The sequence below is a fragment of the Trypanosoma grayi genome (assembly GCF_000691245.1).
Source record: "Trypanosoma grayi strain ANR4 Tgr_68_V1, whole genome shotgun sequence".
NCBI lineage: Eukaryota > Euglenozoa > Kinetoplastea > Trypanosomatida > Trypanosomatidae > Trypanosoma > Trypanosoma grayi.
In genome coordinates this window covers 1-14,530 of record NW_008825687.1, presented here as the reverse complement: position 1 = coordinate 14,530, position 14,530 = coordinate 1, and the positions used below count along the sequence as shown (strand labels likewise).

At 54.0% G+C, this 14,530-nt stretch overlaps 7 protein-coding genes across 7 annotated transcripts; all 7 read right to left on the bottom strand.

Annotated features, from left to right (window-relative positions):
* Positions 1-2: 2 nt before the first annotated feature.
* DQ04_00681060 (hypothetical protein) lies at positions 3-1,913 on the bottom strand (the record flags this gene model as incomplete). Its single annotated transcript, XM_009309504.1, has 1 exon — positions 3-1,913. A coding segment is annotated over one exon (1,911 nt), but the record flags the coding sequence as incomplete, so codon positions are not given.
* Positions 1,914-2,242: 329 nt separating this feature from the next.
* On the bottom strand, positions 2,243-3,910 carry DQ04_00681050 (putative DNA repair enzyme; the record flags this gene model as incomplete). The annotated part of the gene is made up of 1 exon (XM_009309503.1): positions 2,243-3,910. The coding sequence occupies one exon, from the start codon at positions 3,908-3,910 to the stop codon at positions 2,243-2,245; it is 1,668 nt and encodes a 555-aa protein (XP_009307778.1).
* A 794-nt stretch (positions 3,911-4,704) lies between these two features.
* Positions 4,705-7,215, bottom strand: DQ04_00681040 (hypothetical protein; the record flags this gene model as incomplete). The annotated part of the gene is made up of 1 exon (XM_009309502.1): positions 4,705-7,215. The coding sequence occupies one exon, from the start codon at positions 7,213-7,215 to the stop codon at positions 4,705-4,707; it is 2,511 nt and encodes an 836-aa protein (XP_009307777.1).
* Positions 7,216-7,426: 211 nt separating this feature from the next.
* DQ04_00681030 (HD superfamily hydrolase) lies at positions 7,427-8,140 on the bottom strand (the record flags this gene model as incomplete). Its single annotated transcript, XM_009309501.1, has 1 exon — positions 7,427-8,140. One exon carries the CDS (start codon positions 8,138-8,140, stop codon positions 7,427-7,429), a length of 714 nt encoding a protein of 237 aa, XP_009307776.1.
* A 260-nt stretch (positions 8,141-8,400) lies between these two features.
* On the bottom strand, positions 8,401-11,259 carry DQ04_00681020 (hypothetical protein; the record flags this gene model as incomplete). Its single annotated transcript, XM_009309500.1, has 1 exon — positions 8,401-11,259. The coding sequence occupies one exon, from the start codon at positions 11,257-11,259 to the stop codon at positions 8,401-8,403; it is 2,859 nt and encodes a 952-aa protein (XP_009307775.1).
* Positions 11,260-11,773: 514 nt separating this feature from the next.
* Positions 11,774-12,817, bottom strand: DQ04_00681010 (putative d-xylulose reductase; the record flags this gene model as incomplete). Its single annotated transcript, XM_009309499.1, has 1 exon — positions 11,774-12,817. One exon carries the CDS (start codon positions 12,815-12,817, stop codon positions 11,774-11,776), a length of 1,044 nt encoding a protein of 347 aa, XP_009307774.1.
* Positions 12,818-13,528: 711 nt separating this feature from the next.
* On the bottom strand, positions 13,529-14,230 carry DQ04_00681000 (hypothetical protein; the record flags this gene model as incomplete). The annotated part of the gene is made up of 1 exon (XM_009309498.1): positions 13,529-14,230. One exon carries the CDS (start codon positions 14,228-14,230, stop codon positions 13,529-13,531), a length of 702 nt encoding a protein of 233 aa, XP_009307773.1.
* Positions 14,231-14,530: the final 300 nt, after the last annotated feature.

Here is a 14,530-nt window from a genome sequence, read left to right as displayed (position 1 = left end):
GCCCGCCTGAGTTTGGAGCTGAGGAACTTGGGGAGGTGCGATGGGAGCAAGTCACGCTTCTTTGTTTGACACACCTCCAGGCGTGCTGCAACAAGTGAGATTATAAAACGCAACTGCTCATCAGGATCGTTTAGAAGCTGTTTCTCGTAATCACAGTGATCTTTGTAGGGTCCTGCCACAGCGTCCTTCTGTTGCTCTTCCTGATTTCCCACGCCATCGTCAATGGGGACATCCATTCGTTGCACAAACATTTCAGGGGGCTTCTCCACAAGGCGAAACAGATGCGGGTACTTCTTAAGCCACGCACGAGAACGCGCGTCGGTTGTGCGTCGGATTTCATCAGGGAGCAATATCGGCAAATGCCCCGCAAGGACAAGCTGTCCATTCTGTGGGAGCAGATCAAATACGTAATATGCAAGGACGTCGGGGTGACACATTGGTGTAGTACCCAATTCATGCAGAGCGATGCACCGCTGGAGCAGACGCCTCCTCTCGATAAGGCCCACCCGTTTGTGGTTGCTAAGCTTTTCCAGTTTTTTTGGGAAAGTAGATTTAAACTCGGAAAGATCCTGCTGCAGTTCTGCAGACGCCTTTTCACTATATAGGGATGGGAGGTAGCGACTCTCGTCGAGCCAGAAGCGCACTCCCACAACACGAGTAGCGTCATTGGGATCATACTCAAAGTCTAAAATAGACCGCTCCACATCAAAACCCGCATTGTCTGCTGGTGTCTTGGTTTCTTCCCCGGCAACCGCCAGGACAGCGGCTAGCGATTGCGTTAACCACTCACCCACGATACTCTGCAACTCCGGAAGTTTCATGAACGCCTTCGTACTCAATGCGCGGCACATGCGGTATACATTGTAGTCCTCGATGCCGTCACCTTTATCCACCAGCTTCTCCACTGGTCGCTTCAGCGTGACTGTTACCGAGGGATCCAGGCAGGTATAGAGAGTGCTTCTCGTAGAACCACTATAATGAGATCCCTCATCAGATGATGTATGCTCGCTCAGCGCCGCACCGCGAGCTTTTTCACGCAACATATCCAGAGTCTCGCTTATCGTTTCTGCATCTGCCAGACGTGCCCAACGAAATGTCTTAAGTGTCGTTTTTGCTTTTATCAACTCCGTTACTTGTTCTGCGTCCGAAAACTCCTCGCCATTAACACAAGGTGCTGATGATGGCTTACTCAATGTGTATTCCTCGGTAAGCAGCCACAATTCCACGCCTTTTTTAGAGATCACAAAGTCACGAATGAAGCCCTCCATCCTGCCAATCAGCTCATGCTCATGCTCATCCTCTACCACATTCCCATCCGTATCGCTCCAACCGTTCAAAGAATTTGCCAACATGTTGGAATTCATGACAGCCTCCAGTCTGAAGAAGCGGCGCCGCTCGGCACTTGGAGTGTCAGTAATGTTGTGGTTTTGCTGCTGCTGAAATGCAGTGACCACCTTCTCTGTCGCTTCGTGTGCGTCAGGAATTCTCTCAACACGCTGGACATGCAGTAATCCATTTGAACCGCGGAAGAGTCGATAACGCTCTGGAAAACGCTCCAAGTGGTTCTTGAGCCCATTTTCTAGCGTCTCGATCACCTCGTCTGGGAGCTGCTTGGCCAGCTGCACCAACGGTGTTACACAAAAACGCGGCAAAAAAGACGCAACGGGATCATCATCAACGCTAGGATGGATGCCGCTATTCTCAAACGTGGGAACATGGGTCTCAAGTGGAGCGGAGCTCACGAGACGATGCGTGGAATACAACGCAGATGGCCACGCCGTAAGGCTAGCGATATGTCTCCTGCAGCCGAAGAGGTAAGCGGCCCTGCGGTGGTGGTGACGAGAATGTGGTGTCAGACGGCGCCACAGCAGCGGTGTCATGACAGAGAGACAAGAGTTTCCACCAGGTGCCATTCCGTCTTTGTTTTTCCTTCCTCTGCGAAGTGCACCCACATGCACACGGGCAGAAACCACCCACCTAAAGAGGCCTTGCGGAGAATGTATTAAAAGAAAAAAAAACGGTACTGAAGTTTACTCAATTGTTATTTGACAGGGTGAAAATCAAAAAAAAAAAAACCACAGGATCGATGATGTGTAGGGAGTCCTTGCCATATATGCTGTAGAATGGATAGAAACATCATTTTTGTTGCCCCTTTCTATCGAATAGGCACTCTCATACTTGGTGCACGTCAAGCGATCAAACCCATATCCCAGAAACGAAGGTGTCTGAGTTAAATGCTACATTATTTTCTTGTTTGTAACTGCTGCGCATGCTCCTTGTAACGCTCAATGACCCACCTGGTGCGCTGCTTCACATCCACAATGGGGCTCGGATACGCTGACCCGCTCACAAGGTTTCCGCCTAACGTTGCCTTGGGCTGCTTTTTCTCTTTGCATTTTTTAACCTTTGGAGTTCGCAGCTTAGTATTCGTTTGGCGCCGATGCTTTTCGCAGTATACGTCCCACTCGTGAATGGTCTTCGCGGAAACCTCGCGCAGTTCCGGAACCCATTGCTTGATGAATACCGCGTCAGGGTCGTGCTGCGCGGACTGGCGGAAAGGGTTGAAGGTACGAAAGTACGGCTGGGCATCAGCACCCTGCCCTGATGACCATAACCACCCGCCGTTGTTGTTTGCAACGTCGTAGTCGACTGCCACCGTCGCATACCACCGCTCTCCTTCGCGCCAGTCGACAAAGAGCACCTTCACGAGGAAGTTGGCGATGATCATGCGACAACGGTTGTGGCACCAGCCTGTCTGCGTCAGACAGCGCACGGCGGCATCCACAAGAGGGACACCCGTGCGGCCCTCCTTGAAGGCCGTGAAGGCGGCATCGTCCCACGACCAGTGAAAGTCAACATACTTCTTGTCGAATGGGTCATTCTCACAGGCAGCAAGTTGCTTGGTTTGCGTCACACCAGCCTTCAATTGCCCCTGCGCGACTCGTGGATTGTGGAAAAGCAGCATTGCGTAGAACTCTCGCCAAATGAGCTGACGCGTAAATGCATGATCTTTCCCGAGGTGCTGCACAGACTGCTGCATCACCTCGCGAATGGAAACGGTGCCAAACTTCAGGTGTGGGCTCAGGTGCGTTGTGTAGTCGCCAACGATGTCATCCCGCTCAGCGGCGTAGTGCGTCGCCTGCGCGATGCGGGACATACGCGACATCCCTTCATCCCTTCCACCCTCCTCTGCGAGCTGCGGGAACACCGGCGGAAATGCACCTAGATCTATGTAGTCCACGAGCTGAGCACCGCCCGCGTCGCCGCACCTCCGCTTCACTTTGAGCGTTGCCGCCTCCACATCGTCCTTCACGCTGGCGTCGACAAACCATTTGTTTACGTCAACAGGAGTGCAGTCTGGCAGAGGAATCGCGTGAAAGTGGTCTTGCAGAAGCTTTCGATAAAACGGCGTGAAAACGCGATACGGCTGCTCGCTCGCCGTCACCACAGCGTCCACAGGGAGGAGCGTGTAGTCCACATCGCTGGTCACGCACGACACTCCTCGTGCTTGGCACCACTCCTGCAGCTGCGCGTCACGCTCCCGCGCAAACGGGGTGATGTCTCGATTGAAGCCGAGGTACTTAACGTCGTACCCCGCGGCGTGGACGGCCTCCAGACAGTCCGCGTCGCTGCCACGCAGGCACAGCAGCCGCCCGTCCAGCTGCACGTCGCTAAGGTGGCGCAGCGAGCGGCAGAGGAACTCAAAGCAGGCTTTTCCAAAGTACGCGTTCCGCGCGGGATCACACTGGAGCGTATTGAAGAAGAACAGCGGGAGGATGCGCAGCGATTCACTCGCAGCGCGGCGACGCAGCTGCAGGAGGCCCGTGTTGTCTACAAGCCGGAAGTCACGGCGAAATAGGAAGGCTGCAACCTGCAGCGGGCTTGACGGTGATCGACTTCGCTTCGCCATTACTGCACATATTCTACATGGGCCGCGGCCGAGTAATAGAACACAGAAAAACATAAATAAACAATGACCAGCAGCCTCCGGCAGACTGAAAAACGACACCGGAAACAACAACAAGGCTCTGCTCCACTGCCACGGGTGATAGGGTAGCCTAAAGGGCACCATTCAATGAAAGGCAAACGGAAATGCTCCAGTACACGAAAGCGTGTATTCGACACAAAAGGTAAACAATATATATATATATATATATATANATATATATGTCTACAGCCCTCCCAGAATAATGCATACGTTTCAGCCATGGTTCACACGCATTTTAGCAACGACAGCATCGTCACCCTGCCATTAAACGAGAGAGGAGCATAGGCCCCACTCCTTACCTGGAACCGTTCGGTTTCGCAGCCTCATACACAACAACCTCGCCCGACAGCTGAGTGAGCATGAAAGTTGCGTGCGTTGTTGTTCTTGTTGTCCATGTAGTCATTTGACAATGATACGCAGAGTGGTGCTGGCGGAACATCTGGCGATAGTGCTGCTCCTGTCCCACAGATTAGTCACCACGGCGAGCATTGCGGAGAAAAAGGCGAATAGCACACACCCAAAAAGAAAAAGAATGTGAAACTCTTTCCTGGACAAAGCCATACACCCTGTTTTGCCCCCACCTCACCCCACCCCTGTACACACACACACAAGCGAGGAAGGTAAAAAGCAAACTGAGACGACGGACTTCCGCAGCTATGAAACAGAATAAACACATAACTTTTCCTTTTCCCCTTCCCAATTACCCTCCGTTCCATTCATCTCATGTTACAATCAGTCTGTGGCTGAGAAAACGACGGCGCAGCACCAAGAAGAACCACCTCAACTGGGAGACACAAGTCCCTGTCACACAGCGCCACCTCCAGCGCCCGCCATTCAGCAGGACATTTCAGGGCGGAGGGGGCCGAAGCGACCGCCTCATTTCCTCGCTGACACCGCCTTCGGCGCGTTCGGCACAGCGGAGTGGAGCAGCCTTCAACGCGTACCGGTGATTTACTCAGCAACGGCAGGAGACGCGGCAGTTTCTCGGACCCGGACAGAAAGCAGCACATACCACTATCTTTAGCACCACGCTCAGCTGCTCCCTTCTGAATCCCCGCCGGCTTTCCGCTACTTTCGCTGTGGTGGTCACAGGGTGCCATGCTTCTTCCATGCTGGATGTGCCTCTGCATCAATTCCCAGCCGCTGCTTTCCCATACCCACGCATATGCGACGCGACAACCAAAGCGCATCGAAAAGAAGGATGCAGAGGTAATTGTTCCAATATGTACCAGCTCAGCAGGAGCCCCCGGATACAGCAGGAGAAGTGCGCTCCCCTCTACCTGATGCTCTCGACCACCCTTCAATGCAATTTTGAGGAGGACGCGCTGATGCGCATTGGACGGCGTGCAGCACAACCGAGCCATGCGTGATTTTTGGAAGGCTGCATTGCTACCGCCTACGTCGGAAATCGCCGCACAGCCGGCAAGGCGCAACAGCACTTCTCTCTCGTCCTCGCCAATCATACGTACAGTACGCGCGTACCCACGTGCTTTGCATTGACGAAACGCCAATGATGTCCTGTCAACACAACTACGCGTCGCCCTCCATGCAGCTGCAGTCGCGGATGTGAGGGAGAAGAAGACGTGCCTGGTGAATTGAAAGTGACGCTTGCGGTACTGCCACACAAGACACCTGGTTGCGCCACCTCTCTCCAAATGGTACGGAGGCTTTCCTGACAGCACAAGAACAGTCATCACGCAACTGTGAATGGGGTACGTTCCGTGGTCGACGGTTTCAAGTGTTGGAGAGAATGAGGGAAAGACACACACTGACATCGTTTCTGTAGTCGTCAAGTGAGGTGAGCCAGGAGACACCTTTACCCCCTGTTGCTTTTCCCCCGGCGTGCGTGAAGAGCCTCCACCAACAGTACGCCCCCTCACCTCAGCGGCATCCACTCTCTGCTGTGCCCACGCCGCACTAAGCGATCCGCTGCCTGATGATGCCAGATCGGCATTGTGCGTCTTCACAGCATCCGCGCAACACCACAGTTCCAACACGGAGCCCAAGGCGGTTGGTGCGCCGCACGGGTTCCAATAAGAAACGAGTCGTATACTCAAATTACGGCATGCACGGGGTCCAAAATAAACTGGGACAGGTGCTACCAAAATGTATGCGGCCCTATTCTCTCGATTATCACGCAGAAGTACAACGGGAACAACAAGTGGCGTTGCTGCTGAGTCATCCAGCCCAGTATGTGGTTTTGGCAAATCCACCTTCTCTAGCTTCCTTTCGTAGGACCACATGGTTCCGTAAAAGACCCCATTCTCCCATCGCCTCCATGTCTCATCGACAGGCACAGAGCCACAGTTAGCGTATGCAAAGTCTTTTGTATACGACGCAACTCGGGGAGTACCATTCGTGCGCATCATCAAAAAATCCATCACCATTTCCACAGACAAATTGTGCTCGGTTCCATTCAGCTGGATCGTCCAAACGCACATGTGTGAGCGCTCAGCAGCAAAACACACTGGTGGTGGCACTGCCATTGGTTTACTCATAGGACGCCTGGGAGACTTTAAAGCAGTCGTAGACGACGACAAGCGCGCCACCCACCTCTGCAGTACTCTATGCTGCTTTCGCTGACTTCTTGTCGGCACAGCAAGCCTGACGGTAACGAGGTGAGAAGAACTGCCATCACCTGCCACAGAGCACCCATTAACGCGCCGCTTCACAACGCTATAATGAAACCGACGGCACAACTGCAGGTGTGACGGCAGCCACAACACTGCAGTCCGCTTCCCTACGCTTGATGATTCTAACCAAGAGTTAGAAGCGGCTTCTGGGGACTCACCACAGCAGCAGAGTGGCCGCTGCATCTTGCCCTGCCGGAGAGCAATGGTGCGCCGCCGAATCCGACGACATGCAGACGGCCGCCGCCTCAATGCAAAACGCCTCCGCCGCTTCAGCAACAGGCACCACTGCGCATACGTCAGGAGTCGCTTCTTCCCATTTTTAGTGCTCACCTTTGGCATTCGATATGATGTAGACCCTTCACCGACCGCCAGACGTGCGAATCGCTCGGTGCGCCGCATACGTGACTTCGCGAGTCGCACCACATCAGAGAGCGGCACGTTCGCCGAAGATGGACGGCGGTAGCAGACTATCCTCCTCCCCTCCGGGCAAAGATAAGTGTTTTCGTCATCCTCACGGGGGCGCTTTCGAAACAGCAAGGTGGAGAACGCGGCCACTTCCTCCACACGATTATTCAGCAGCTCTGCAATGTCCATCGCCTACTTTCGCTGTGCTAGCTCAGGAGAAGACGACAAAAAGAGCAAGCGGCCACTCTTCCTTTATCACGTGTGTGCGTGTTTACATATGTGCATTTACATGTCAGAGAGGCAAAAGAGAGAATGGATCGGGTCAAGCTAGGCTGCTTTATTTTTGTGATGGGCACCGTGACCCGCAAAGAAAAAAAAACGAAAGCTTAGAGACTTAGGCTCACGATAGAGCCGGCAGCCCGTGTTGCTCCCACTGGTGCAGTATCTGCACCATTTCCTCGTGTCTCGGACCGGCCAAAAACTTTCCAGCAGTTGACACAATAAACTCTGTCGCAAGCAGACTCAACTTTTCTTCAAAATGTTCCCTCACTTCCTCCAGGCAACGCTGCTGCAGCACCGCGTCCCAAACCTGACCATTCTTCGCCAGCAACCTCTGGGAAGTGTACAAGAGGCAGCGACGCATGCCCTCATCGCCAATGGCCTCAAGCTTGTCAGCGTCACTCACGATGTCGCGCACGAGGACCCAGTCGGTGGGAAGCTCCGTTTCAAACCAGCGCCTCCCGCGACTCTTCTCCTTTGAGTAGGAGACAGCCTCCATTGCGGTCACGGCGTGGCGACTCGCATCACACACGTTCTCTGCAGCTGCCGCCACCGCCACCGCCTCTGCTGCCACGAAGTCCCACACGCGCTGCACTAGTGTTCCCGCCGCATCGTACTTGTGGTCGGCCACGTCGTGGAGCATGGCGACCACGATTACCCGTGACATGGCCAGGGGCAGGTCAGTCAAAGGGCCATGCTGCATGTGGAGGAGGAGGACGGCATTCTCCGTGACTTTCTCCATGTGCGACAGTCCGTGAGAGGCGTCGCGGTCAGCGCAGACTTCACCCACAAACGCACGGCAGCGCTCCCACAGTTGGTAGTGTGCCGCTTCCATCTTTTCCCCTGCTGGCCTGCTGTTGTCTTCCACAGGAGACAAACACCGACAAAAAATAGGGTGTAAAAACAAAAGAAAAACAGTGAATAGAAAAGAAAATAAATAGAACGAAAGAGCCACCCCCCAAAAAAATGATGTATCTTTCTCATCCGGACGGTTTACACTGTTATGTAGGCATTACAAAAACACCAGCAATGAGCGTCTTTTCTTTGTGTTTTCTTTTCTCGTTTGATTCTCTTTGGCGTTGTACATCCTTTGCACTACTCAGCAGTATTGCCCCGCGCTGCATCGTACATAAGCGACAGCATGTTTATCTGGGATACCCGGTCAACACCACATGCGAAGAGCTCAGCAGCATAACGCCCCAAAAAACACTCGAGAAGCTCATTATCCTCACTTTCCGCAAACTGCCAACCTGCTTGAACATAGTACTCTTGAAAGGATCGTACCACAGACTCTCGAATAATAGCATCTTGTACAAAAGGCAAACGTACCGTCTCCGCTTGCTCGCGCACAGCGCCACAGCACCCCTCACCTTCACCATTTAAATCGGGGTCGTCCACATCCGTTGTAGCAATTACATGACGACTGCGAACGAGGCAGTAATGGAGACGTATGTCCGTCAGCAATGGATAATTTCGCGGCAAAACCACCTCCAAGTCCTCCAAAAGCTCTTCGCACAGGTGCAGAAGCCTCCCACTATCATAAGGTGTAATCGCAGCGTTGAGAGAAATGGCCAGACACTCCATCCGTGCCTGCAACCGGCAATGATGCGTCGGGGGCAATCCATGCGCAAAGGCATCGATGTCCATTAATCGCCGCATGGCCCTCTGGGCGCGCCGTGCGTACTGATCATCGTCTTCTACAGACTCGTTCTTCATCGGCTTATGTCCACGTTGCGCATTATCACTGCTAGCACCGCCACCTGTGTTTACTGCATCTGCGTCACTGACGCTTTTCAGAAGTTCATCGTGAACAGCACTAATCGCTTTCTTAAAATCTTCTGACACATGACCCACAAGACCCTTGGAACTACTGCTTCCCGCATGGACACAATCAGCTGCGTGCGCATACTGCGCTACTCCCCCCCTAGCCTCATACGACCTCTCCCCGCAGAGGTCCACACGCGCTGCCATTGACGGGCTGTCGCCGTCGCTGTTGTTGTTGTTGTCGTCGTCGTAGATGAGCCGCTGGCAGAAAGGGCACACCACACCCTCCAGAAGCGCAGCGTGTGACTGACAGAAGATGCAGCGACACCAGAATCCATTCTGGAGCCGTTTCACAGACCTTGGAAGAAGCAGTGACGAAAGGTATGTGACAGTTATCTCCTCGCCAGGCTCGATATCGCGAAGGGCGACAATGTATAAATCATTGCCACCGCAGGCAGAAGCCACCATTCCCTCGTCGCTGAAGAGACGCAGCGTGTTCGGGGAGCAGCTGTGGTTGATGAGAGAAGCGAGTGGATACAGTCCCCTCCCCCGCCTCGTTCCACCGCCCTGCTGGATCCGAAAGCCTTCGGCGGGAGGTTGTGCGATGGCGCGTTCGTTCCACCCGCGAACAAGGTCAGAAACATCCCGCGCTAGGCCGTTCCCATCACAAACACCGACGCTCTCGGCAAGCGGCATGGTGACGAGCAGGTGCAGCGCCGCCCACATGTCAGCTGCCCGCGTGGCGTGCCCAAAGAGTACACCACTTCGCAGAGCTTCCACCGCTTGTGACGAAGCCACATCGTCCTTGTGTGAGACACCTCCCCGCCGAAACAGATCCAGCGCTGCTCCTGCTACTACCGAAAGCTCGGCGTTGTAAGTATCGGGCATGGAGGTGGGACTGGTAGATGGGTCGGCGAATAAGGACGGGCGCTCCCGCAGAATCACCGCGCCTTCGGGGATCCGCCCCGTGGCGACAAGCCCCACACCGTGCGAAATACGCCATATGTTTTCTGACGGTTCAGCACAAGGGTGAAGGAAAAAAACGCCATTGCCCTGCGGCGTCGCCCCGCCCTCTCCCTCGCCAGCATTCCCCACGCCGAGCAACGCCCAGCGAATCTGGCGCTGCAGATCTTCACACGACGCGTCAAAATGCGCCGTAGCCACTTGCACAGCCGTTGTAGCGGCCACAAGGCACTGCCACGCGAGTGATAAACCCTCACGTGACACCCATAACAAAGTAGTGCCGTTAGCATCATAAGCCTCCACAGCACCCTTGGTTTTATCCACACAACTGTGATTACCAGCAGCATTCTTAACAAATGAGAGGCATGCAAGAAGTCGAGCCTGACGCAGCAGGGCTCCAGTCTTTGCCACGTACACTCTCCTCAGAACATCGCGCCCCACGGCGATACGATGGGCGAAGAGTCCAGATGCAGCGTTCAGAGCATCTAAAAACTTCGCAGCGGCTTGCAAGCCGCTGCGCGGGGCTTCGGTGCCGGGCAAAGCAGACCCCCCTGAAATAACACCCTTAAAAAACGGCCACGCCACCGTCGTTGTCGTCTGTTGTGTGGCTGACTGGTTGGCAGCACTCATCGCATCGGGCCGCCACCACCAATTTGCCATCAACGCCGGATTCTGGCATGACTCACGGTACCACACCGATTCATCACTCGGCAACAGCGTAAGGTGAGCTTCGCACCACCGCCAGCCAAGCTCCGCGATTTCTTCATATTCCCACCACTGACGTATCTTTGCTGCCTGCCCTTCCATTTTTTTACACACGTGGCAAAACGATGATTCTATTAAACTGCATGATGCCTCCACCGCTTCTTCAGCGACCGTGCACTTCACACATGCCTCGACTGTACAAATCATCGCCTCGACCATCAGCTCTCTCACCCTCTGACAGAGCCATGCCGCCTCCGCCTCCGCCTCCGCCTTTTCCACAGTTCGCATCTCGCCACTAGCAATTTCACCGTCCTCCGCCTCCTCCTCCAGTTGCACCAAGACCGACAGCAGCGCCAGCCCACCTGATGCCGCCTCCGCAACGTCCATCTGCGGCTCCTTTTCATTCGGAGAACCGGCTAGTGATGGTGAAACGTTGTTGCGGCGGCCGACTGCAAGACGCTCACCCCACAGTTCCACCAGGCGTAATGCATCTTCTTTCCTCGTCATCGACAGCGTCGCCATCGCTAAATTCATAGAGACAGAAAACGAGAGAGAGAGAGAGAGAGAGGAGGGAGTTCAAGTCAAAAAGAAATGCGCTTACGATAGGCGAAAGGAGCAATTTCACCAACGGAGTACGGCCACATTGGAGGAAATGCAACGTCCACTCTTGAGGGAGTGAACTGTGAAGTGATACGTGCCTATTAGCCCCCTCACAAGCTCTGGAACTCCTCAAGAAAGCGTCTCCTTGCAAAACTGGAGCCACAAGTCATGAAAAGAGCGTCTACAGATGAGATGGTTTCTTTTTCCCTATCGGCGATTGAAGGGGAATCAGAGACAAATAGCCCCAAAAAAAGACAATTGCTAAAATACCACCGCCCATGAAATCGAAGGGGGGCCCCGACGTAAAAGTGCAGGGAAAATAATTGAATACCGAAAAAAAGTAGAGACGAGATAATCAAACAAAAAAAAATACGTTTTTGTGATTTGCCCGGAAAATTCGTTTGGTAGGTCAGCTGCCTCGCTGTGCCCTCCAGAACTACTCCATCTCGATCATAACCTTTACGTCGGTTGGCTTCCGTGAAGCGGCACGCTCAAAAGCCTTCACACTGTCCTTGAACTTGAATCTGGCTGTCACCAGCGGTTTCACGTTCAGCTTGCCAGAGCTGAGCAGACTGATGATCTTGGGGTACACGTTGCGGTAGCGGAAGATGGTTTGGAACGTGATTTCCTTCGCTTGTGCAGCCACCACGTCGAATGTCACGGGGTCCACCGGCATGCCGATCAACACCGCCGTCGCCCCTGGCGCTGCGTGCTCGTAGATCATCGGGTATGCCGCAGCAGAGCCACTGCACTCGAAGACACAGTCGGCACCTTGCCCATTGGTCAGCTCGTTCACCTTCTGCTTCACCGCGTCACCCTTGGACACGACAGGGTGCACCCCTTTGTACTGCGTCACCATCTTGAGGCGCTCCTCAACCACGTCACAGATGACGACCTCCGAGCAGCCACCGGCGAGTGCGGACAGAGCCGTCATGATGCCGATGGTACCGCAGCCGATCACCAGTGCCACGTCACCGGGCTTAATGCCCGCCTTTGTGGCTGCGTGCATGCCGACGGCGATTGGTTCGCACATCGCACCCTCCTCGTAGCTCACGTTGTCTGGCAGCTTGAAGCACAGCATCGCGGGGTGGATAACTGTCGTGCTCAGGCACCCGTGCACGGGTGGCGTGGCGAAAAATGTCAGGTCGGGGTCGAGGTTGTAGATGCCCGTGAGCGTTTGCACCGACTTCGTGTTGGGGACGCCGGGTTCCATTGCGACGCGGTCGCCCACCTTGAGGTTTTTCACTTTGCTGCCGACGGCGGTGACGGTGCCGGACACCTCGTGGCCAAGGATCATCGGTGCCTTCACCACGAATGGGCCGATGCGGCCGTGCTCGTAGTAGTGCACGTCGCTGCCACACACACCGACGCTGTGCACCTTCACCCGCACGTCATCATCTCCCAGCACGTCATTCACCTCGATATCCCGAATTTTGAGCTCCCCGGGCTTCTCGAGCACAAGTGCCTTCATGAGCGTCATAATTGATGTGGAATTGATTTATGTGTGAGCGTATAGGCTTTGGCGCAAGCAACACGTCGGAAAGAAGTGAAATAAAAATGAGCCCAGAAACATGAGAGAGAGAAACACCAGGCACACGCCAAGAGCGAAGGATGTGAAAAAGGCAACGCCAGAAAATACAACTAGCAAGCCAAGGTTTGCTAGAATCCCCCCAAGAGAGGTTAGCGCACAAGCACTTCGTAATGCTTTATTTTTTTCTTTTTCCCCACCCGCCCACGTCATAGAACACATTCACCGTTACCGTGACATGAATGAACGTGAGCGTGAATAGAGAAATACCGAGGCACAATGAATGGCGAAAGCCGCCCCCCCAAAAAATATCACTGGAAAAAGGACAAGGATTACTCCCCGACACCATAACAGAAAGCATAAAAAAGAACTCACTCATTCACACAAAGGAAATCCTACTCTTCGAAAAAAAAAAGTAACGTCACCACATCCGCACGGCATCTTTTCGCTTCGTTTACCCTCCCACCCATCAGATATATACACACACACACACACACACACACACAAAATAAAGGAATGCTTTACCAAGACATACACGCACACACATGTATATATATATATATAACCCGCAAATATACACTGGTAAAGACACATGCACAAAAATACGCAAGAGCTCTCGCCCCCCATCCTCGGACTTCCCTCGCAGAGTACTTCTACCTCTTTTCACAGTTCTTCTAGCGGCTTCGTCTTCTTCAGTGATTGCACACTTTCGCGTTCCGCGCGGAGAAGCTGCTGCTCCAGAGAAATCATTTCCTCCACCTCCTCCTTGTAGGCCGACCGGCGGCAGAAGTACACAGCAGACATGGCTACAATCAGCAGAAGCAGCAGCGTGCCAAGAACAACGCCAACGACAACGGCTGTGTTGTTGCTCTTGTCTTCTCCCCCTCCAGGAATTGGCTGCGGGGGCACATCGACTCTCAGTCCCGGAACGCCCTCTCCAGCGCCAAGAACAAGAAATCCAATGTTTTGCCGTGCGCCCCATTCTGTGACTGACACGCGTGTACGAATGCCGACCGGATACGTACCCTGATCTTTGTCGTGCGGGATGCTGAGCTCGCAGGACATCTGTGTTTCGCTCACCGCAATCACTCTACAGAGAATAGGGTTTTCTGCGTCGTTGCTACCCACTCCGATGTCGTTGTACGACGGATTGGCCGAATTAAAATTTGCGCCGTGAAACGTCAGCTGCGCGCCGGTAACGCAACTCGCGCTGGAGTCAGCGCAGCTTCCTGTCGCGGACTCAACGAAAGGATCTGGTGGTTGCACACGAAGCGTTCTGAAGGCGTACTGGGCGAACAGGACGGGTGCCTGGCCATTCATGAGAGACACATTCCAATCGCCTATGACCCCAGCACGCACCCGCATTCCACATTTCACCAAGCTGGTTGTCACTGTTTGGACATTGCACACAGGGGCCAATGCCGTGCCGCCTCCCGGCACAGAGGGTGTAAATGCCACACTGTAGCTAGCACTTGGAAGAAACCTTCCATATATTTCCACAGTCGTGTCGTTGCGCACAAAAGAAGGGCGTATAGCCTCTACAATCTCGGCCTCCGGCTCTGGTGGATTCGACACATGCACATTGATGAGCGTGCTCACCACCTTGGAGCGCACAGGCACCACCGCGCGTTGATTGGAGGCCTTTGTGGAGCACGAGAGGCACAG